At 32.1% G+C, this 26,216-nt stretch overlaps 2 protein-coding genes and 1 pseudogene across 2 annotated transcripts; 1 reads left to right on the top strand and 2 right to left on the bottom strand.

The window, feature by feature from the left end:
- On the top strand, nucleotides 1–6,861 carry LOC134705599 (uncharacterized; annotated as a pseudogene).
- A 5,425-nt stretch (nucleotides 6,862–12,286) lies between these two features.
- Nucleotides 12,287–18,626, bottom strand: LOC134705598 (fibrinogen C domain-containing protein 1-like). Its single transcript, XM_063564321.1, has 2 exons — nucleotides 18,472–18,626; nucleotides 12,287–12,613 (listed from the first exon to the last, which is right to left on the bottom strand). The coding sequence occupies exons 1-2, from the start codon at nucleotides 18,578–18,580 to the stop codon at nucleotides 12,375–12,377; spliced, it is 348 nt and encodes a 115-aa protein (XP_063420391.1). The 5' UTR covers nucleotides 18,581–18,626; the 3' UTR covers nucleotides 12,287–12,374.
- A 2,716-nt stretch (nucleotides 18,627–21,342) lies between these two features.
- On the bottom strand, nucleotides 21,343–26,119 carry LOC134708638 (uncharacterized). The gene is made up of 3 exons (XM_063569285.1): nucleotides 25,873–26,119; nucleotides 22,258–22,394; nucleotides 21,343–21,447 (listed from the first exon to the last, which is right to left on the bottom strand). Exons 1-3 carry the CDS (start codon nucleotides 26,069–26,071, stop codon nucleotides 21,343–21,345), a joined length of 441 nt encoding a protein of 146 aa, XP_063425355.1. The 5' UTR covers nucleotides 26,072–26,119.
- Between the last annotated feature and the right edge of the window lie 97 nt (nucleotides 26,120–26,216).

The raw sequence follows: 26,216 nt of genomic DNA, 5'->3' as shown, positions 1-26,216 counted from the left end.
CATAATAAATTTCAAGCCGAACTGAACTATATTCAGATACAAGTTATCATTTACAGTGAAGTCACTTCACATCGTGTCTACTTGTGCAGTTACGGGTAAGTATAATTGTATTTTTTAAATTAACTAAATAGTAAAAAAACGGAAAACAGTCGGAAAAGACACTATTATATAAATTAGACATAGCTGAGAGGGTGAAAGAGCAAATTACTACCATGTGAAAACATTGTCAACCGAGGTGACAATGCTTTTTCAAGGGGTACAAATCTGCTCTATCACCCTCTCAGCTACGAGTTATTTAATTTATTATTCTGAATGCTCTTTCATGATTATCTTATACAGTTGAATTCTTAACTCAAAGTATTATACAATGACGTCACGTACATGACAACGTTACGGGCATTCGAAAAATCTACACAAGTGAAGCAATATGTTTTTTTTTTTTATAATTTTGATATTTATGTGCCAAAACGTAGAACTTTGATTATTTGATGTAGATGAAATTCATTGTTCCTAAAATTATGGATTTTTGATCGGTTTTCACCAGAGGGTGGCAGTAAAAAAAAATTATCTCCGCCCAGCCATTGGATAGAATAAATTATCTCCCTCGCCAATTAAAATCTGACATTTTAACGTGATGTATAGTACAAATGTTTATCAAATTTTTAATATTTTTGAATTCTAAATCTAACATATTTCTTATTAGGAAATTAAAGATATTATTAATATGAAAGTATCTCTTTAAACTCATGTACTCTTTTTTGCAAATAAACCGATTTCATATAAAACGCTTTGATTTAAATGTCTGCACATTTGATTAATATTATTAGTTGGAATATTCTGCCGCTTTTTATTATTTTATTTATTTACATTATTTGATGAATGGCGTCAAATATGTAGTTAAATATAGAGTTTTTATTTTAAATAAGTAAGAAAACAAAAAGCACAATCATGTTAATATCTATTTATATCGTTGTTATTCTCACTCGCTGTGTCGGCAACGTCCGAAAAGTAAACCCCATGCATAATTAATGAGATGAATAGACACGCAACACGATACGAATGATCAATTATTAACAATCCTATAGTGTATGAAAACATTCTAGCGATCTTATTGCTTATTTTTAGTACATCTCTTTGATTTGAGCATCTTTATTAAAACGTGTTTATAATTTTGTGAAATCGTAGTTTCTATCCCTTTAAGCCATTCATACCGCCCAATACTAGTCAAGGAGGCACCTACATAAATTAAACACGTCGTTTAAAGTATTTCAAACATTTTCAAAACAAACCCTCAAACCCTGAATGAGAACGTAACAGTTGATATTTTTGTATTAAAACTAACATAAGAACACGTCAATAATCTAGATAAATATTTTTGTACTCAAAAAAAGAAGGAAGTTTAAGACAATGCAGAACTGTAATTATAAAGTCAAGTTCATGATGGTTGTAGTCTTTCCTAATGCGTGAATTAAGTCATTGCAATTGATAATTTATAGTGTGTCTTTATATGGGACAATATCTCTAATGCGCCTTGAAATGAGGAACTCAAAAGTCACGTGTAAACGAAAAATCTCTGTGTGGTTATATTTGACACATTTCTATAAAAAACAAATGACTGAGCTGAATCATTTGTGTTAATTTAGAAAGTTGGGGGAACACAGAATAAATGTGTAAAAACTATGGAGCTATTAAATTTGTTCAAAGTATTAAATTTTTAAAGCACTTATTGTGTTAAAAATGGGATTTTTTACCATGAGAAGCCGCATCGCAAAAGGATACTCGGGGTTTGCTTATTTACGGAAAAATGAATCACACTTCGTACCCCTAAAATTTAACCACATATGTAAACATGTCTCAGCTTCGAAACAAGCCATCATACTTATACAAGTTTACGATATGGGCTGAGCAACAGAAGAAAATGTTACCATTACCGCCTATGAAGAAATAATTACGCATATTGCCCAATATGTTGTTATTAGTTATCAAAGGTACGAGGATTATAATTTAGAACTTCAGACGCGCGTTTCGTCTACATAAGACTCATCAGTATCGCTCATATTCATAAAGCCAAACAAGAACAAAGTTGAGGAGCATTGAGGATCCGAAATTCCAAAAAGTTGTGCCAAATACGGCTAAGGTAATCTATGCCTGGGATAAAAAAATCCTTATTTTTCGAAAATTCAAAGTTTTGTTACAGGAAATTTATTTAAATGACCAGAATATTGGCATTCATGTCAACACCGAAGTGTTGACTACTGGGCAGGTGATACCCTCGGAAACGAAATGTCCACCAGCAGTTGCATCGACCCAGTGGTGTAAATAGTTATCAAAGGTACCAGGATTATAATTTAGTACGCCAGACGCGCGTTTCGTCTACATAAGACTCATCAGTGACGCTCATATCAAAATATTCATCAAGCCAAACAAGTACAAAGTTGAAGAGCATTGAGGATTCAAAATTCCAAAAAGTTGTGCCAAGTACGGGTAAGGTAATCTATGCTTGGGAGAAGACGATCCTTATTTTTTCGATAATTAAAAGTTTTGTAACAGGAAATTTATTAAAATGACCACATTATTGATATTCATGTCAACACCGAAGCGTTATACTACTCGTTCAGGTTAGATTAAATGTTGGCGTCTGTTAAAAAGTTTAAACATGCAGCATTTGTTTCCACCTTTCCTACGTCAGGAACCTGTAGTTCAACGGTTGGTGTAGTTCATAAGTGTTTCTCTCTTTTTTTTTTAAATATTGATAAGAACTTTTGATTTCACGGTTGACTTATTTTACATTTTGGGCCCATCTTTAACTTGCTTTTTGCTGTTAGTTAAGGCCCCGCGTTGAAGGCCGTACTTTGACCTATAATTGTGTATTTTAATACACATTGTGACTTGAAATGAGATAAGTCTCATTGTCACGCATACCACGTGTTCTTTTTTTCTATTGTCAAACCATGGTTCTCACCTAGTTGTTAACTATAAAATTTGTTCTGAAAAGGATGTGCCTTTCTCTGCTTAAGAACATTTACTACATTTGAATCGAATGCAGAATAGGGATGATCAAGGTTATGTTAAACAGGATGCTTTTCTACTTTAGTTTTATTTGTTTAAACATACAATGCATTGTTAAAAACTTAACAAAGTTTTTCCCAAACTTTAACTAAAAAATCTTCAAATCTGAAACTGTGAATTTAGTCACACTTGCTAAGTCATATAAAAAAGAAGATGTGGTATGATTGTCAATAAGAAAACTATCCACAAAAGAGCGAAATGACAAAGACATTAACAACTATAGGTCATCATTCGGGCTTCAACAATGAGCAAAGCCCATACCGCATAGTCAGCTATAAAAGGCCCCGATAAGACAATGTAAAACAATCCAAACGAGAAAGCTAACGGCCTTATTTATGTAAAAAAATGTTTACATATTATAAAAGGGTTAAAATTAAAATGAACATAAACGGGTGTATATTGTAAAACTGTTTCTTGTTAGGGTAACACCGGCTTACTCAACCATTAATACGTGACAGCCATGGGTGCCTGATGTGAGGTTACCACTAACAATCAATAAAAGACTATATGTAGTGGGGACAAAATGCTTCATATGTATTGTAATTTCACTGTCATCAATAAAACCTTGGTTTTTTCAATAATTTGCAATTTTTCAAAGTGAGTGAAAATATAACTGCATGATCCATCGTTTTATAAACATTTCGCGTCGCTCGCTCCAGTAAATGTGCCATCTCATGTCTCGTCCGAGTCATTACGGATCGTTACGATTTGGCATGTTTTAGTTGTTTTAAGTTAACACGAGTTATGTATGGTTTATAATTATACGGGTTATTACGATTGATTTTCGGCAATCTTCGACAAATATTTACGAGTTATTATGCATACCTGCAGACCAATTTTCAAATACTTTCAAAACTTTTGATTTATTGTTACGTGTATATTACTGATAATTACTATTCATAGAAGATTTTACCTGTCTGTTTTATGTTGTTGCGAATAGCAATTTTACAAAAATAAGTGAAGAGTTCTTGCAAATCTATTGTTATCTATAATCGAAAACAGAAATATTTGTTTTTATCTCTGCGACGTAAACACCAGTAGTTTTTTATTCCATTATAAACCTCCTTTGTCCCACTGCATCTAATATAAGTTTTTTTTTATTATCAAAATTCTTTAATGAATGTAATTTATTATTTTTTGCAGGTCTCAACGTTTAGATCATGGCAACGTTTGTTATAAAGCACAAATCTGGTGGTAAATTTTTACATCACTTAAAAGGTCAATCGAATCCTGGAAATGACACTAATCTAGTTTTATACGAAGGAACACATGACCAAACACATTTTGCCTTTGATGTTGAAGATGATCATTGGGGATACATACGACACGTAGCCAGTGGTAAAGTTATACATCCGTATGGCGGAGGATTGAACCCGGGAAACAATACGGAACTTGTCCTACACCGGGACCGTCATGGAGGCGCTCTTTTCTGTATCGATAGTGCAAATGATGCCATTATGCACAAAGGAGGAAAGTTTATGGTGCACCAACCTTACTTGGAAAGTGGAAAATCATTAATATGATTATAGATCCGGCAGCAGAACACAAGCATACCTTCCAATACAAGGTTGGGAAGTCCAAAACTGAGAGTACTAGTTATTCCTTTGCGTTTAAGTGGGAAATGACAGCAGGTGTAACAGCTGGTATCATGTCGGCGTCAGCGTCATCATCCTTATCAACAATGTTTGAAAGAACGTCTGCTTCAACATGGTCGGAAGAGACAACAGTCAAACGAGAGATAACAGGTTTTTTTTTTAGATTAATTGATCTCACATTACTTTTGCATAAAACATAAGTTGACGTTGCTCTACAAATTTTGAAAATTAGAAAAAAAACAACAAATATTCATTGGGCGTGTATTTAGTAAGTTGCGATTATAAACTTATAGTAATCATTCATCTACGTGAAATTTTCAGTTTGTCTGTTTTCATTTTTAGCCATGGCCTTGTCAGTTTGTTTTAGATTGATGAGTTTGACTGTCCCTTTGGTATCTTTTGTCCCTCTTCCAAAGATTCTACAAAGTACATTTTCAAAGATTCTACAAAGTACCAAAAACAAGGCCTTCTCAGCTAATGATAACCTTCTGACTAAATCAACACGCAGTCATATCCATCGAGTCCAAGATAATAAAAATAGCGCTTGAAATATTCGTTTGCTCGAAACGCATTCGCATTACTGAATTTTCTTTCATCAATCTGAACAATATTTCAATAAACTTTTTTTTCTGCAGAAAGGTGTTTTTCCTTTCTTTCTTTTATATCGTATGGGTACTCAATTATATCAACACATTTTTAAAATCACGGAAGAAACGAGAAAATATAGAAATAATTAAAACTGCATTTGAGTATTTCAACATTCACATCATGTGCTAGTATGCATGTTCCCTAGTATAATTGTTGTAATATTTCGATTTTTTTGCACAAAACATATGTCTCAAACTGTGTTAATTTGAATAAAAAGTTTTTCTTAATGGAATATATCTATATTGTCCAGGAGAATCTGTAGTTACTTGGCAGTTAAACAACATCTTTATGTTTCAGTTAAGCCAGGAGAATCTGTAGTTACTTGGCAGTTAAACAACATCTTTATGTTTCAGTTAAACCAGGAGAATCTGTAGTTACTTGGCAGTTAAACAACATCTTTATGTTTCAGTTAAACCAGGAGAATCTGTAGTTACTTGGCAGTTAAACAACATCTTTATGTTTCAGTTAAACCAGGAGAATCTGTAGTTACTTGGCAGTTAAACAACATCTTTATGTTTCAGTTAAGCCAGGAGAATCTGTAGTTACTTGGCAGTTAAACAACATCTTTATGTTTCAGTTAAGCCAGGAGAATCTGTTGTTACTTGGCAGTTAAACAACATCTTTATTTTTCAGTTAAACCAGGAGAATCTGTAGTTACTTGGCAGTTTGTATTTACATGTGAGCAGCTAAATCACAGATCCAAGTTTAACAGTAACCTGCTAGCTGACACCCGAAGTCCAACTGATATTCCTGACGACATTGCTGGAACTGGATTTTAAGCAGATAGCATATACTTTACATGCTAACATTCAAAGTGGCTTTATATTATATTATATTCACTCAAATATTATCTACTATTATATATCCTGAAATGTATATGTATATGTAAATAAGTTGTTTCCATTTGACTTTAATTATAGAAGAAGCGTTATCTGAAATATCAAATCGTCTGACCTATTTGTATGGGCGACTGTAGACGTTTTGACTTCTATATCTTCTTTGTAAACTCCATATGTATCTTCATCAAGATATAAGTTATCCATAACAATGACCCGTTTTCAATCATATATTTTTTTTTTAAATGGACAATTTTTTCTATGATTTTGCGATAATGAAATCATTTTATGATGCTCGAAAATGCGCTTGTTTTTTTCATAACTAGCCGTAGGTGAAAATCTGAGGTACAATATTTTTTGTAACGATTGTGCGTTTCAAAGTAGTATAGAAACAAAACTGTTTACTTGGGTACATCTCAATTTGACATAAAAACTATTTTATTCGAATATCATTCCGCCATTCCAAGCTGAAATTATCTTAAGTGTGAATACTAAGACCAGCGAGATCATTTGTTGGACAAAGAAAGTTGTAAAAGGATTGACAACGGCAGATGGATTTATTTTACTCTACAGATGGTAGAGAATGGTAAATTTTTCAGGGTATTATTTTATTGACATCACTCTTTAAGTTTGTGTATATTATTCATGCATAATAAATTCCGAATTAGAAAACAGATTCATGACATCTACAATTCGAAATAAATTGAACAATTTTCAATTTCAAAATGAATGTTGAAAGAAATATGTTAACCCTTAAGCAAACTTTTCAGTTACTTCCATTCATCATCACATTTTCGAATAAGTTATGACGATATAATTGGTTAAACGCAGTTATGTTAACCCTATATTGACCAACATATAGTTAGTATATATCATATGGGTTTCATGACGTCATGGTACAATTAATGACGACGTCATCGATTTATGTTTTTGTATTGCGTTGTATTTTATACACAACTTAGCAGCTAAATTTCCTTCTGCGATTAATTCGTTAACAATTCACTACTGACCCCCCTGAATCCATGGAGGGTAAAAAAAATCCATGAGAGTTTCGGTTTTTGACCTCACCGACTTTGGATCCGTGAGGGGTCAGTAGCAAGCCATATAACTTATATTATTTGAAAGTTTAGCATACATGAAAGAAAATAAGAAGCATATTGGCATAAGTTGAGAAGGCTGAGATTGTAAATTTCGTAAAATTAAAAACTAAAACATATTTATGCAGCCAGATGCATGATCATGTGACATACATGCAAATCACCGCTATTATTTTACCTGCAAAAATTCAAATTTCTTTTACTTTAAATCTTTACCAATAAATGCTTTGCGAATTTTTTTACATGTTGTTATATTTATATAAAAATAAGAAGATATGGAATGATTGCAAGAGACCAAAAGACCAGAAATAAAGAACTATATGTCACCGTACAGCATTCAACAATTAACAAACCCCATACTGGGGGATACCATCCTTAGTATTTCAAACAATGCACAACACAACTCTTTCGGTAGGAAATTTTTCATAACACCCTGATAATCATTCATTCATGACATTAAACATATAAAATATCTTGAACCCAAATTGTTTATATTAATAACATTTGGTAACTCTATTTTACAAAGCCAAATTGATTTGAATATTATGCTCCGTGACCAGAATTCAACTGTAAAGTATTGTCATGTGTATCTATCTTTTATGATTGACAGTTTTTGTTCTTAGTTGTGGATTATAGCGAGTATTAAAAATTAAAGTCACAAAAATACTGAACATATAGGAATATCAATTCGAAAAGTCAATAATCACGATGGCAAAATCAAATAACAAAACACATCAAAACTAAATGGACAAGAACTGCTGCTATATATAAGTACATAGAAATGAAAAATTCACAATTATTAAGCTGATACCATCAATTTTGTCGAACAGTTTTCTTTCATTCGTAAGTGATGATATTTGTCTTTATACTTTTATGAAACAAAGTAGGGCTAGTTTTATTCCAACATTTCTTTTTCGTCCCCAAACTAGTGGGTACACAGTGTAAAAGGTATAGAAGGTTATTATTTAAAACCATTGCCAGAGGAAGGAGATTACAATGCAGATTGTTTTTATCTTTGTTATATCAATGTTCTAAAAAATATCCGGTCTTGTTTCACACGACCAAAGGACTGAGTAGTTTAACAGGAATTTACACATGTCTAGGACCTTGTTGTTCATATATTGCTCTTCAACTGTTTTAGTTCTTACACATCCTTGGCTATCAAATATTTGGCGTTTGAGATCAAGATGAAATAAAATCCCGATAAAAATATGTTTTGGACGCTTGTAATTTTTTCAAGTGTTGTTTTCTATCAAATTGACAAATTTCAATTTCACAACAGTTGTATATCCCCTGTTCATTTGTATGGCATTAAAATATCTTACCCTGCATTTGTACATGTTCACACTCAATTGATACATAAACGGAGGATGCTCCTGACACAAAACCTGGCCAAACAAAATTAAGAGGAAAACAACTACAAACGATACTACGTACATACGTTTAACTGCCCTATCACGGGTGGATTTACCGATAGTATGTTTGTGTGTGTTTGTTCCTATGTCACAAGTGGCATGTTTTAGCGGCCTTTGATCTTAAAAAACAAGCAATCTTACCATTAAAGATTAAGCGATTGGGACGTATTATCGATTGTGACTAAGGATATATAATGAGTGGGGACTCGTATGGAAGGTAACGGATGCAGAGCAGAAGAATTTTACCATGTCGTCTCTGTACGACCTTTGCGTTTGCATTGACCATAGGTATTAACTTCATTAAACTATCATACAGTTTTATCCATATACTGAAGAACTTTAAAAACACAATACACATTTTGGTACTTTTGCTTTTACCAATTTATATTCATATAATTACTATTTATGGTTACCAAAAACTTTCTGTTTCGAATAAGCTTTAACTAGTTTCCCTGCGATAATTAAACACATATATAAGAAGTTCAAAATTTAATGACAAAGCCACTTCATTGAAAATAACATTTTTGAGACATCTTTACAGAGCAATGTCAACTGCTAATCAAGTCGTTGAATTCTATTGTAGACAGATTCACGACATACAGATGTTTTGTTGTTAATTTGCTGTGCCTAAGTTTTTAATTTTGCCAATTTATAAGAGACTCTGCGATTTGATTATTTACCGAAGATCGGTATTCGTGATATTTCACTTTTTCTATATGCTAAAATGTCCAATATCAATTTATAAATTTACTGTTTACAAATTTTTGATTTTCTTTTTATATACTGAGGCTTTTCTACTTCAGGCATAGAATACCTAAGCTGTATTTGGCAAAACTTATTATTATGCTTAATTTGGTCCTCGTATCTGTGATGAGTGTATCTACATACAATCATTTTGAGCCCTTAAAATAAAACTGCATAACTGATAAAACACATTGTATTAGCAGAAACAAATGCCAATCAGACGGTACAAAACCGAATTCAAAACATTCCTAACAGTACTGGTTTACTTTTCTGTCAATCATTTATGCTATGGTTACATGCATTCATTACCGTCGACAGTGACATATAAATCTACGGAAGACTTTTAGAGCCATGTTAATTCAATTTTTACAATTTGATATAACAAATTATCAATAACAAATTATCAATTTAATATGACAAATTGTGATTATTTCTACCATTGTTATAATTTCATCATAATCTATACTATTAAACGAGAAGACCTCATTTTGGGTGTCGCTTCTCTTCTTTCCACAATAAATTAATCAACACGGTTCTGTGTCCTATAAGTACAGTGCATATTGCCATTTGTCATCCATTCATATGATTATTCAGATTGAGTTATTTTTGGAGAAAAACAAGAAAAAAGGCATCCGGATATTGTCCCGTCATTGGGCGAAATTTTAAGTTAGATTAGACTTCCGGTTAGCGTTTTTCTGTATACTTTGAACATACATATACAAAGAATAAAGTGTATTTTCAGAATTATATCTGCTATCATTATCAAGTTTACTATCCACGGCAGTCACAGAGTTTATTAAATAGAGAGGGTATGTATACTATATCAATGACCACTATGGATCGATTAGTAAACTTAGAATTGAAAGTAAATACACTATATTTATATAGTAATGAATGTTCATAATTTACAGATAAGCGCTAAAAATATTCATGTGAACTTTTGATTCCTTTTCTGAAATTCTCCATTCATTAAATCTTTTACAAAATTCATTGATTACAAAAAAAAAGAAGATGTGGTATGATTGCCATGTTGAGACAACTCTCCACAAGAGACCAATATGACACAGATATTAACAACTATAGGTTGCCGTACGACCTTCAACAACGAGCAAAGCCCAAACTGCATTCTCAGCTTTAAAAGGCCCCGAACAGACAGTGTAAAACAATTCAATCCAGAAAGCTAGCGGCCTTATTTATTTACAAAAAAATTAACGAAAAACAAATATGCAACACATAAACAAACAACAACCACTGAATTACAGGCTCCTTACTTGAATGTTCATAACAAACTAAATGTAAGTTCATATCGAAATTGATAAAAAAAACAAAAAATGGGAATATTGGAAATAAAGGAAGAAGGATAAAAAAAAGCATTTTCCTGTCCCCAATAAGAGGAGGGATATGACCTTTATCGGGACTCCGGGATCGTGTGTTTTTAAACTCGGGATTTCGGGATTGATCCTTCCGGGATCCAGGAATTACTTTTTTTGATTTCGGGACCTCGGGATTTTGTTTTTTTAAGCCCAGGATTTCGGGATTTCATGTTTTAAAACCCGAGATTTCGTGATCAGGACCCCTTCTATCCCCCTCCAATAACTTATGACTTTTTTTCTAGTCCTTTAATATTTTACAAAATTCTTCCAACAACACTTTACATACATACTTTAAACTACGCTCTGAATGCCCGCGATTTCGCGGGGGTGTTCTAGTAATGGTTAATTTAAAAGATTGCATAACCAAAACTGGATCATTACGTGTACTAATTTATTGTTCATTTGACATGATGTGACAAATACCTAATGCATATTCAAAACTCAATTTACAGAGTTAATGTTTTTATAACTCGCCCACCAACCTTTTTACCCTTTATTTGGACAGTTTTCGAGACTATCAATTTCGTATATGGGAACAAGTATAAGGCAGAAAAGGCGGCATATTTTATCAATTTACATTGCATATTTACAAGTCAAAATTAAACGAATAGTTCTATTGAGATATTTTAGTTTCGTGGAACGCCAATCCATTCATAAATAATTCGACATATCAAATTTCCTTTTTTGGAAAATTGATAAATCGTTATGATATCAAATAATAATAGCCTGTTATATAAAATTTATAATCTGTAATATCAAATGAATAATTTGTTATATCAAATTATTAATTTGTATTATCAAATTAATAATTTGTATTATCAAATTAATAATTTGTATTATCAAATTAATAATTTGTATTATCAAATTAATAATTTGTATTATCAAATCAATTATCTGTTTTATCAAAAAAATAATTTGTTATATCAAATTAATAATATGTTATATTAAACACATTGTAAAAGTGAATTAGAATGCCCCTAAAAAGCTTCCGTATAAATCGATAAGGGACAAACACGTTTTGCATTGCATACCACAAGATTTGAATAATAACCATGATGTACTCAATTTAACGTTTGAACTGAAAACTATTTTATACAATGAAGTTATAAATGAAATTGATGTTTATAGATATAGAAAGATGTGGTATGAGTGCCAATGAGATAATACATCTATTTGCATATTTGAAAATAAGAATAAAAACACTTATCATGTGTTTCGTTTTTAAAGTCCATCAGTGTATTCATTGACGATGATAACTTAAGCGGGTATTTGTTTTTACTCGAGCGTCCTTGATGAGTCTTTTGTAGACGAAACAATCGTCTGGTGTACAAAATGTTAAGCCAAATATCGATGATGCGTTTATTTATGTTGAAGAATTTTGAATTAAATCACTGAATAAATGTTTGATCGTATGGCCAATTACTGACAGTCCATCAAAACCGATACCGATGCAGAGTCCGACAATAAATGATTCGTTTGAAAAAGATAATAGTTAATACATAAATTGATTTCCATAAATCTTGCCTTGCAATTTAAAGAAATGCAATGATATTGATTTTTAAGTATCATCAGTTGTATTGTTAAAAGAAAAACTTGATCAATTCCATGGTCGTATCATCATCAAGGCTGTCTTCAATGATTGATATCCAGTCCATGTTAACCATGACATGCCTTCACCTCCCTCTACGATTTGACCAGTCAGATGACTATCGAAACAGCAACGATACCAGTACCCTGCAGAAAAACCAACAGGACAACCACCACACATTGGGGAGAGATAAGTGTCATTGTCAAATGTAGCAAAGTTCATACCGTTATGGTCGATCATAGAATCACCTGAAATAAGAAATTTGACTCGGCTATGGATCACGTACATCAATTTAAACGAAAGTTACATTTTTTTGGAAGATGGAAAAATTCATACTTGGATTTCTATCCCGTGATTTAATTTCCTAAGATGTAATTTTCAAAACCTTATGGAATTCTGGGTCATCAATGCTTTTTAGCTTATTAAATTATTTGGTCTATACAGCTTTTTTGTTTCGAGCGTTCTTGATGAATGAGTATTTTGTAGACAAAACAAGCAATGGGTATGTTTTTTTTAGAATAAGTTGTTTTAGTCCGCATTTGGTTCGTGGGATTTTCATTGATTTCATTATCTTTTTTTTTTTTAACTAAACTCAACGGCAAAAAAGTCGGACCACATACAATAATATCTTTGTGCTTATAATTTATATTTCATAGATTCATTTTAAAGTGTTCGGCAGACGTAAAATATTTTACACGACATTTCTGAAGTCTGAAGTCCCATCGAGTATATAGATGAGTTTTTTTTTAAATCAGTTCCTAAACTTTTGTCCCAAAAAGCTATGTCGATACAATTAAGGCCACACCAAATTAATTTCTTGTTCTACGGATTTTTGGACTCCAAAAATTGGGGCGAGCGAGCGATTTGAAAATTTTAATATAAAATATTTAATTTGCAAATTTTTGAGGCGAAGCTTCAAATGTAAAGGCGAGCGATTATATTTTTTTTTGTAAACATAAAATAGCAGGTTTTGACTGTATTAAAACTTGATTTATCACTTGTACCTTGACATTTCTTTAATTTATGAAGTATTTTTTCCCTGTTCAACAAGAAATAATTGAATAATTAAATCTGGGTATGTATGTGTGACTGACAATGAGACAATTCTCCATCCAAGTCATAATCAGGTTCAGAACAACCCCTAAATGTTATGAATATCCCTTTTATGAGGGGTCAAAATAAGTTATAATATTTTTTTTTTTGTAAAAACACTTTAAGTACAAAAGGGCTTATATTTTCAAAAAGAACTATACTATTTGGTACTAAATGGTCAAAACATGTCCAAGAATTTTGTAATATTCCTGGACTTTAACCATGTTAACACATTTACTTTAACAGTTTAATATTATTCAAAATAAGTGGACCCATCCCTCTTTTAGAAAAGTTGTTTAAAATATAATGTATTTCTCCTCTTTTTGAGTCAAAAATTCTAAGTTGTCAAAGGTTTTATATAGTAGCACTGTACAAATCCTTAGTATTTCTATTTTCTTTTCTTCAACAGTAAACATGGTAAAATGACCCCTTCAAGATCCTTCAAGGCCCTTGTCGGAGGGAGGGTTGGTCCCAACCTGATAATTACAAACATTGGTCAAAGTACGGCCTTTTACACAGAGCTTTGATCAAGACCAACCAGCAAGCTATAAGGGACCACAACTTACTATTGTACACAATTCGAACAGGAAAACCAACGATCTAAATTGTATTTCCAAACGGGCAAATACCAAATTATGAACCCGTGTAAACCACATCAACAATTGTCAAACGATATAAACTACTGAACAACAGGTCCCTGAATCAACCAGGACAAGTGCACCAACCTGCAGCTGGTATGACCGTCACCATGCATTATAATTGCAGTTGAAGGCAAATCCTTCAGAAGTTCTTTGTACTTTATTTTAACAACTTACATTTTTTTATAGGGAATATAAGTTAGGGGGAAAGAAACCAACGTTTTGTTCTGTACTGGTATTTCTATTTATATCGGAGCACTCCCGCTTGAAATAAATTGGTTTCATGCTGAAACAAATATTATCGCAGATATTTACAGTGTTGTGGGGTGCTGGTAGGTTTAAAATCGTTATATATTAAAAGGCCAGACTGTGATTTTAAAAAACAAATGTTGAGATCTTTATATAATATTTACAAAAAAACGATGCGGGAAATGGACATGATTTCATTTCCGGATGCGGGAAGCGGGAATTTAATAAAAATAAAAAAAATCTGTTTTGATAAAAATAGGTGCGGGCGGGTCCGTCGAACAAGGAATCAAATTGGTGTGGCCTAACGTTTAAATGATGAAATGTGTCAATTGTAATATGAAATATGGTAATTTTTTTTTTTTTATCAAAATATATAAAATAGTGTTGCTAATATAAAAAAAACAACCACCAGAGGTACGACGAATATTTTTGCCCAATGGAATAAAATTCACAAAATTATGAAAATCGGTATAGGGACAACAACCTTTTTGTATTCAATATACTAGTAGTAGAAACCACCTAAGATATTCATTATACGTGACAACATTACAACTGTATGTCTAATAATGTTGTTTCATGTGATTGCAGTCATATTTTGATGCTGATTTTCAATTTATATACTGTAGTCCATAGCCTTGTTATAATAAGTGAATATCCTGTTGATAGTTGCAACGTGTTGGTTTTCTTTAATTGTGTCATACTTTTTTTTTTCAGACTAAGGTGTATCGTCTGAAGCTAGTTTATTACTTCAATATGTTGTGCCTTTTACAAGTCATTCTATGTCGATCACGGGCTGTTCCTTATTGTTTGTCTCATTCTAGGTTCTTTATTTTTTGATGAGTTGGGTTTTAGTGCAGTCTGTAAGCTGTTCAATAGTTTTGTGTGATTTGTGTTGCCATTTATATGTATCATTGCATAAACACAAATATAAGTCTATTTAAAAAAATAATAAGACGTGGGATAATTGTCAGCTCTACAACAAAGACCAAATGATAAGGAAATGACATTCAAATTCATAAGTCGAAAATAAACTGACATCACCAAAATTACATCTTAATTTCAATTTACTGCATAGTCAGTCAGTTGTCGTTTTATGTCGTATATTAATGTTTTTGTTTTTTTTAGAAGTTAGCTTCGAAGAAGGATCCTTTTTTATACTTGACATATTGTATAAACCCTAATAATAAGTATTCGTTCTAAGGACTGCATGTTGACCTCTAATGTCATTCAACTATTATCTTTTTTAAATTGGTCTTCATTAACGTAATATACGACTCGTTTTTGTTTTTCTTATTTTTTAAACTTTATTTGAATTTATATTGTATGTTATTTTAAAATTAATATGTGTCTGTGTATACTGAAAATCTGGCGGAATCTAATCATGGAATACAGATAGGATATCAGAACAACATTAAAAAACCTACTTAAACTGTTAAAAATATCAACGATTATGACGGAAAACAGTTGCAACACTATTTTCTGGACAAATGCATGTTTGAAACGGGAAAAAGCTGACAAAAAATCTTTGGACTCTTTTTTTAATTCAGTAATGAAGATAGTTGATATACGTATTCAACATTTTAAAGAACATTTTACTATTAATAATAACCACAATAAACCTATTTCTCGTATCAAACATAAACTAAAAGAACTAGCCAAGGAATTTGTTTTTGTCCCGGCCGATAAAGCTGCTAATAATATTATTATTGTTTGACGTAAATTTTATATTGAGGTTCTGAAAAAGGAAATCACCAATTCACCAACATTCCAACTGACTCTATTTTCAGAAAACGAAATCTGTAACAAACATAAACTTTTAGCCACCGCTTTACAAGCAGAGCCAAATACAATGAAAGTCCCAACTATGTATTGGCTTCCGAAGCTACACAAAACCCCTTACAAATATAGATTTATTTCGTCTTCAAGCCATTGTTCAACTACTAAATTGTCTATTATTCTTACCAGCACACTTGGTACAATTAAAAACCTTATAATAAATTGTTCAAATAAGGCCTTCGCAAATAGTGGAATAAATTACTTTTGGAGTGTCAAGAACTCGTTGGAAGTACTTGATAAATTGCATGCTTATATTGGTGATTTTGAATCTGTTCAAAGTTTTGATTTTTCTACCCTGTATACCACATTGCCTCACATTCTCATTAAGAAAAAATTCACACACCTAATTAAATGGGCATTCAAAAAATCAGAATGTGAATATATATGTTCAAACTCTTTTAGGTCATTTTTTAGTAGCAATAAACAAAAATACTATGTTAATTGGACATGCTTGGATACTATATATGCCCTGGAATTTTTACTAGATAACATTTTTGTTCGCTTTGGGGATTCCGTATATCGTCAGATTATCGGAATTCCAATGGGGACTAACTATGCACCACTTATTGCGGACCTCTTTTTGTATTGTTACGAGTTACAATTTATGACAAAAAATAGCAAAGACCCATCAAAACAACATCTGATAAACAAATTTAATAATACTTTTAGATATTTGGATAATATTTTGGCTATCAATAATGACGACTTCAGTATGTATATTAATGAAATTTATCCTGGTGAACTTACTTTAAATAAAGCTAATACTAACAATGACCACTGCCCTTTCCTCGATCTTGATATCTATATCACTAACGGAAAGCTGAATACTAAAATTTATGATAAAAGGGATGATTTTTCATTTCCTATCGTTAATTATCCGTTTTTAGATGGTGACGTTCCCTTGTCACCATCTTACGGTGTTTATATATCTCAACTTGTACGATTCGCTCGTGTATGTAACAATGTTTTAGATTTTAACGAGAGAAATTTATGTATTACTGAAAAATTATTACACCAGGGTTTTCGATATCACAAACTAGTCAAAACATTTACTAAATTTTATCATCGGTATAAAGACGTCATTCGTAAATATAGCTCAACATGCAGACTTTTTATACGTTCAGGTATTTCACATCCAATTTTTTATGGAAATATTCTTTATAAAGCACAAAGGTGTCAGTATTCACCTCATAAACTTACAAAACCTTTGAATAGACTTATTAAGAAGGGATATAATTACGATACTGTCAAGTCATTAAAGATTGCATATTTTGGCGTTAATATTGAGTCACCGATAAGGTCTTTGCGTCGGAACTAAACACATTTATTCTAAAAACAGTTGTTGGCATGACACGGGTTATGTTCTTCTCATATATGTTATGATGGTATGATACTAAACCCCTTACGGGAAGGATTGTGCCTGATGTTCATATGATGAAATCATAATCTTTCAGTCAGTTTAATTGAAGTCTGGAGCTGGCATGTCAGTTAACTGCTAGTAGTCTGTTGTTATTTATGTATTATTGTCATTTTGTTTATTTTCTTTGGTTACATCTTCTGACATCAGACTCGGACTTCTCTTGAACTGAATTTTAATGTGCGTATTGTTATGCTTTTACTTTTCTACACTGGTTAGAGGTATAGGGGGAGGGTTGAGATCTCACAAACATGTTTAACCCCGCCGCATTTTTGCGCCTGTCCCAAGTCAGGAGCCTCTGGCCTTTGTTAGTCTTGTATTATTTAAATTTTAGTTTCTTGTGTACAATTTGGAAATTAGTATGGCGTTCATTATCACTGAACTAGTATATATTTGTTTAGGGGCCAGCTGAAGGACGCCTCCGGGTGCGGGAATTTCTCGCTACATTGAAGACCTGTTGGTGACCTTCTGCTGTTGTGTTTTTTTATTTTGGTCGGGTTGTTGTCTCTTTGACACATTCCCCATTTCCATTCTCAATTTTATTGAATTAATCATTGTATGAGAATTCTCCTTACCATTGCATGTATAAATGTGTATTTCATTTTGTCATTTGCCTTATTAATTTATCATTACGCTGTATATGTATAATACAAATATGTGTTTATCAAACTATTGTTTTTCACGGTACACGTTTTATAATTTGATTTTGCAAAATCTAAAGGACTATGAGTGATCCAATTGTTCGGACACCAAAATGAATATAATGTCATTGGTTGAATTTTCATTGTTTATAACGTTTTTAACCAATCACAATGCTTTGGAAAATACTACCCAGAACTCATTAGATTCTGAAACGGAGAATTAAAGAATATACCTGCACTTCCAGAGTACCCGCCGATAGTAAGTTTATATCTTTCATTTTCTGAACCAACAGAAAAAGTGTCGTAAACAGCATAAGGTGTGTATCCAAGGAAGTCCTCCATCACTATACGCAATTGGTAATTCTTTTGGTTGGTCAACAAGTTGAGATTTTCGTTACCTTTTAATATATGAAGGACAGAAGTATAACACAATAATAGTAAACCAAAACAAAACAAACTTAAAATACTTAATTACAAATTATTAGATGCTGTACAGTCAGTCCATAGAGTTTCAGACCTAACAACCTCAACTAATCCAGTACTGTCCAAACAATTAACTTTCAATGAATTAGTTAAACCTGTTTAAACTGTAAGGTATTGAAATTCTAATTTGCTGGTAAAAAAAACCCAACAATTTTATTGCATGAATATTGGGGAATATTGTCCCGAGTAGAATTTTATATTGCACGAGCTTGCGAGTGCAATATATGTTCTACGAGGAACAATATTGCACAATATTCGTGCAATAACCCTTTAATTGTACAGCAATATAATATTTGAAAGTAAAAATTGGTTTAAACTCATATTTTGTCGTTGATGACGTCATGAATTCTGAAGATTCATTGCACTAGTGCAATATTGGAATTTATTGCACGCTAACTTTTGGTTACTTTCCGTGGGAAATATTATATTGCTATACAATAATAGCAATTATTTCACTGCAAGCTAAATGTCTGATAATATCTAAAATATAACTTATGCCTTAACCATTTTAACCATTTCTAGATTAAGACTCTGCTAATAATAGCAGTATCAAAATGTTTTTTTCATACTTTCATTTGACCCAGTCGAACAAACAACCCTTCACACTCAAAACAAAGAAGGTGAAATAATGTTTTTGCTGCATTTTACGTAAATTAAGAAAAAAGAGATGGAAATCGATTGATCAACAAGTTAAGAATAATAGTTGTTGTCAAATTCTGTGTTTGAGTTTTTGATTTTGTCATTTGTTTTATGATTGTCCGTTTTGCATTTTCCTCGAAGTTCGGTATTTTTGTGATTTTACGTTTTCATATAAATAAAATTAACAATACATCACATAAATTCAAAAAAGAAGACCAAATATACAAAATGTTGTGGTGTCTCCCAATGTATAATTGACAATTGCATCGTCAAGTATTTTAAAACGTTTCGTCCCCGAGGGTATCACCAGCCCAGTAGTCAGCACTTTGGTGTTGACATGAATATCAATTATGTGGTCATTTTTATAAATTTCCTGTTTTCAATTTTTTTTATTTTTCGAAAAACTAAGAATTTTTGAATCCCAGGCATAGATTACCTAAGCTGTATTTTGCACAACATTGCGAATTTTGGATCCTCATGCTCTTCAACTTTTTCCGACGTAGTCGATATAGCTTCGGTTTATGCCCTTTGAACTTAAAAACGCTTTCCTATGGCAACATAATACGCATGCTCGAAAATCCTTTCTGTGATTGGACTAAATGCTGTCATGGTGGGTGATTTGGTTGTGTTTGAAAAAACGTCTGGAAAATTATATCGTGATGGAAAGCAAGTGAAAAACTATAAATTTTGAACTAGATGTTACAAAGATTTATATTTTTATTAAAATAATTTCTCCAATAGCTCTTTGCATCCATGACAGCTGTTTATTCGGGATAATTATATATTTTTAATGTAAACTTTGTTGTACGAACGTACATGACTTTTAGAACGCACCTACGCATGTGAGTTTTTCGCGGGGTTTTGGTGAATGTAAACAGAAAGACCAATAGTTTCTAGCTTTTTTTAACCATCAATTAAGTTTAATGTAAACAGTAGTAAATGCATATTTGTTTCTTGTTATTTGCACTGGATTTTTTGACAAATAAAATTTGTAGTTGTCATCACAATATTCTTATATATTTTAGCCTTTATATAACCAGACTTAGTAAAGAATTTCTTGTAGTTACATTTAGATGGAGATTTTATTAAAGAGGTCCTAGCTGCATCATGTCATTGTGCTTCTGAAGGTTATTGAAATGATAGTTTTACACATGTACTCAAATTCAAATACGTCGGATATCTTTGTTAAAGATAGTTCTTGTTACTTGTTTGGCTTTATAGCTATTTTGATATGAGCGTCACTGATGAGTCTTATGAAGACGAAAAGTGCGTCTGGCGTACTAAATTATAATCCTGGTACCTTTGATAACTATTTACTTAATTTACTGTTACAAATTTATTTTAGCAAAGTTTTTTCGCTTGCTTACCGATCCAATATTCATCAAATACACTACCAAATCCTTCTTTATATTGCTTCCAGTTCCGGTAAAAATTTGTTAAACCATTGATTCGTCTGAGCAAAACCTTTTAAGAGAAAATAATGGTTACACTTTCGCTTACTAGGCGTAAATAACCAAGGTGTTGAGAAAATTGAGACCTCCGTAACTCCTGAAAAATTTCCGGAATGCTTTATTATGAGTCAGATGCATTAATATTTTTTTTTATTGTAGTTCCATAACATATCAATATTAGCTTATTTTGTCCATCAACTAATGCTTTTATGATGTAAAGTATCAATTTCAAATTCCAGATTTTTTCTTATTTCACAGTTTTTAAAGTTTAGATGGATTTATTTTTAAAAATCAATATGATTAGATAATCTCAAAGAACTTTATGAACTTTAAATGGATATACGTGCACATAATTTTGCAGATTTGTATCAATTTGTTTTGTATTATCTTATTAACGATATCTTGTAAAATAAAATCAAAATGTAATGCAATATGGTTCACTTAATGATTGTTGTGCGAGTATGTCGACACCAAGCAGGACCTTTTTTATTGTCATTTAATGTTCCCGTTATGATATTGGCCTCTGGATAACTATGTTTCACTTTGGTTCAACATTTCATTCCTAAATCTTTGTTCATGTTTGAGTACTGTCACTGAACTGAGAACCTTATTGTAACTTTGCACATTTTTTCCTATCTTTTAACACATTTTGAGAGGTATTGAAATATACAAGGCTGTTGATTTTCTCTAAAAACATCATGTGTACAAGCCATCTGATATTTGTGATGTTACAATGTTATTGGCTCATGCAGTGTAATCAGGTAACAGTTAGAGATATAAGTACAAAATCCAATAACAGATTTGGTTATTACCTTATTGCGAAACATTCTAGAGTTCACATTTAAGGAATGACTGTAATATTTATTTTGTCTATGAAGAAATAACATTATAGACAGCAGGTTATTTTAAAGTGTGCACCACATTTTTTATGTTATTTCGAATAGACAGAAAAATATTACAGTCATTTCTTATTATTTAATTCTAAATTCTATGACAAAACAATGTACAGTGAAACCTGTTCAAATCGAACCTCTTGGGGACTTAAGATTTTGTTCGGTTTTGAGCGATGTTCGGTGTTATCAGTTTCAGAACGTACATAATTTGAGATGGTGGTGTTTAAGAACATGTTTGGTTCATACAGGTTTTCGGTTTATACAGGATTCGGTTTAGTCAGGTTTCACTGTATATGAGCTTATAAACATAACAACGTCAGCAAATCAGAAGACGCCTTACTTCCACAACTAAATTATTGATTGATAAACATAATTTGTCTCATCTATGAACTTTCCTGTATTTTACAGACATATTGACTGTATTTTTAACATTTGTAATGGGAGATTTTCGGAATCTCCAAATCACTAGTGATGTTTATACATATTATCAAAGGAAACATATTGTTGTTTTCACTAATTTGCATGTTGGTTGTATTTAATAATAAAGACTTACTGTCCATGAGTATCCGTAAGTCTCCATCATACAGAAAACATCTACACCACATGAGCCAACTGGATAAATAGTATAAACGCTGCTGGTACAGGCGTTACATTGAACAGAAATGTCACTACAGTCCTTTGGTCTTTCGCCTGTGAAATATGTGGAAATGTAATTAAATTATCATACTAGACATAATTTATCTTGAATGAGATCATACCAGTATGAAAATAAAAGCGATGTATAATATGTCCATATTCGCTCACTCCACTGGTTTGGAAACACCATGCACGATATATGTATAATTCTATCAACTGTCATCCTATGACCATAGTTTGTTCATCATACACACTTCATTTATGTATATGAAAAAAATAATCGAGGAAAATTCAAAAAGGAAAGTTTCTTATAAAATGAAAGAATGAAAATCTCAATAAAAGTAACAGAAGTATACCGCTGTTCGAAATTCATAAATCGATCGAGAAAAAACAAATCGAGGTTACAAACTAAAACTGAGAGAGACACATCAAATATAAGAGGAGAACAACGACACAGCAGAACCACTAAAATGCAGCACACACAAACTATATAATAACAACTGTCATTGTCCTGACTTGTAACAGGACATTTTAAGAACAAAATGGTGGGTTTATACCTCGCGCTTTGATGGCAATGTTTAATATAACACTAAAATAACAACATAACATGACAGGACTTCAGTACAAATAAATGCAAGAACACACAGGACAGAGAAATACACAAATAAACAATACATTAAAACATTACGACATGCTAATAGTTATCAAAGTCACTTGTTTTTAAATGCATATACATCCATCTCTCTTGTAAAGCTTCGTCAGTTTTTTTTAAATTATTTTCAATTTAATGTATAACTGTAAAAAAAAATCTACAGAACCAAAATCGGCATATACGTGTCTCTGTTAACCATTTGAAGTTAAAATATGTTTGAATTAAAAATAAATCATACAGACTTCGTACCCTTTCACAGGTAATACCTGCTACATATTAAATATGATACCAACTTTGACATTACATATTGAATAGTGCTTTTTATTATTGTTTTTAAATGTATTTCCATACCCACTTCGGCACATTTGTCTCATTGTTTAAACGTAAATCAAAGAGTTTGAAATCAATACTATAGTGTCTATAAATTATAATGATAGGTAGACCAGGCAAACAAAGTTCAAATACTTTGTAAACATTTCAAGTCTTTTTTTAATGTAATGTTTTCCGGTAAAAATCAGTACGTGTTATTTAGTTCGTATTAAACAATACCGTCAAATATATGAGAATGAAGTCTTTCATACTTTGAGTTTACTTTTCTGTGTTCATGAACTTCTAGCTTGTCCAACATGAATGTAATTATTCGTACGAGCATAACCTTTCAGTTTTACGAGAAAAAAAAAAAATAGAGGCTCCAAATAGCCTGTTTGAACAATGGTCATTCTCTAACATTAGAAAAACACAATTCAGACCTCAGATAAATGTCTTAATAGTTTGTTTATTGCTTTTTATTTTGCTGTTTCCAGTTTCCCTCAATCTTTTATTTTTTTAATAACAAAAACCCCACAAATAACAATGCCAATCACTTTTATAACATCTCAAACTAAAAAGCTTAGCGTTTTCCAGTTTTAATTTTTACTATTTATAATAAAAATAGTGTTTCTCTTCATTTTTACGGAATAGACGGACACGAATAAACATTAACGATACATAATTTTATTTTATAAGTTGTTATTTGCTTTAAACTAGCTTTCAGTAAATGTAACTGCGAGTATTCTCCGATCTGTACTTAGTGTACATTTGTTGTTTAGATGCAGCAGTTCCGTCCAAGTCTACTGTGTGTTTTTTTCTTTGATGTATTTCTATATTTATCTATCTGATGAGTTAAGGCAGCAACCATTTGAAATTTGGGGGTGGAGGGGGCTATGTATTTCACCCCGGACAAACCTTTTTTTTTTTTGGGGGGGGGGGGGGGGGCGACAAGTCGATCGAAAACATTGTTTTTCTTTTAAATTTAGCATGACAAACAGTACCAGGCAAGGGCGGGGTTGGGAACCCGCTAACATGTTCAACCCCGTCATATGCTGTATGTGCCTGTCCAAAGTTCGGAGCCTGTAATTCGGTGTTACTGCTGATTGCTGTGCTAAATATTAGATTTTTGTTCATCATTTTGTATATAGGTAAACCGGTTGGATTGTATTTTAGTTGGAATAGTTTTACATTTGTCATTCCGGAATCTTTTATGAATGACTACACGGTATGTGCTTTGCACATTTTTGAAGTTCGTAAGTATACGGTAACCAATCGTTTAAATTAAGAATGGAAATGGGGAATGTATAAAAAAGACAAACCGACCAAAAAGCAGAAAACAGCCGAAGGCCACCAATGGGTCCTCAATACAGCGAGATATCCCGCACCCGGAGGAGTGTTTTAGCTGCCCCTTCACAAAAATGTGTCATTGGATCTCATATGAATATAGTTGTCTTATTGGCAATCTTACTACATCTTCCTTTTTATTACAGGGCAACACAAGTTGCTGAATAAATATCGAATTACAATTTTTGCCATGTTGTAAATATGAAAAAAAGAAGATGTGGTATGATTGTCAATGAGACAACTGTCCACAAGCGACCAAAATAACGCAGACATTAAAAATTATAGGTCACCGTATGGCCTTTAACAATGAGCAAAGCCTATACCGCATAGTCAGCTATAAAAGGCATCGAAATGACAATGTAAAACAATTCAAACGAGAAAGCTAACGACCTTATTTATTTACATAAAAAGGAAGCAAAAAATGTATAGTCTTGGAAGGGCAATAACTCTTATTATTTATCAGCTTATTTGTGACCATCTTGACAAATTTGTAGATATTGTTCTTCTTGTAATTTTTACTTTATACACTAGGGCAAGATTTGGTAAAACCGAAGATCGAGTCGATCGACTAATTCGGCCATGCAACATCATGTAGATCTTGTCATGCCGATCCTACTTTCTATTGAATGTTTATCAGTATTTATTATAGTTATACCATTATAAAAAAAATTTGTTGTAGATCTGATTTTGCATATTATTGTTGCAACTTAAAGTGTCCCTATATAGATATAAGAAGTTTTGTTATGAGTGCCAATGAGACAACCCTCCATCTGCAATTTGTAAAAGGTGAACCATTATAGGTCAAAGTATGGTCTTCAAAGGAGACTATGTCTTTCAAATTTATCAATTTAATAGGCAAACAGAAGCCACAATATAGACATGTTAGGGTAATAACTCCTATGAAGAGCATCTTGATTGTTTTTGTGTCAAAAGACAGTATGTATAGATTTTATTATTTTACCACATTTGTTTCCATGTCAGGTTGTGCTATATCTACCTTTAGCGGTGTTTTAGGTAGATGAAACCATTTGTACACTATCTGCTTTTATCCATGTCGGCCATGTTGGTTGGTAGGACACATAGATACTTTTTAAAAAAATTAAATAATTGAAATGCAAAAACAAAATCAGAAATATTTGGTCTGTCTAGCGGTCGTTAAAGCAAAAAGTAAATTCAAAAAGTAAACACTACCAAAAGATGAATAATTCGACTGAAAAGTTCTGATACCTGACAGTTTGATCATGACATAGGTGTCGTCTGCTTGTCCTGTTTTGACGTCACAACACCCCGATAGATCAATAGTACATGCATTGGTGTCTCTGTTGTAGCTTGACATACAGCAATCAGCGTTCTCCAAACATTTCACAGTACATTCTATTCTAGACCGTGCTGGAATCACTGTCCCGTATGTTAGATTTCCCGTCATCCTTCTCTCCTGCTGGACATCAAATCTTTCGGTATTAGACAAAGACTCTGTCAACGTGAATGATATGAAAATTGTCATTAACAAAACTATATCGAACCACATCTCTCTTCTTTGATTTTCCTTATGTCATATAACGAAATTTAAA

The sequence above is a fragment of the Mytilus trossulus genome, chromosome 2, assembly GCF_036588685.1.
Source record: "Mytilus trossulus isolate FHL-02 chromosome 2, PNRI_Mtr1.1.1.hap1, whole genome shotgun sequence".
In the NCBI taxonomy this organism is placed as follows: domain Eukaryota; kingdom Metazoa; phylum Mollusca; class Bivalvia; order Mytilida; family Mytilidae; genus Mytilus; species Mytilus trossulus.
This window is presented reverse-complemented; position numbering and strand designations above follow the sequence as displayed.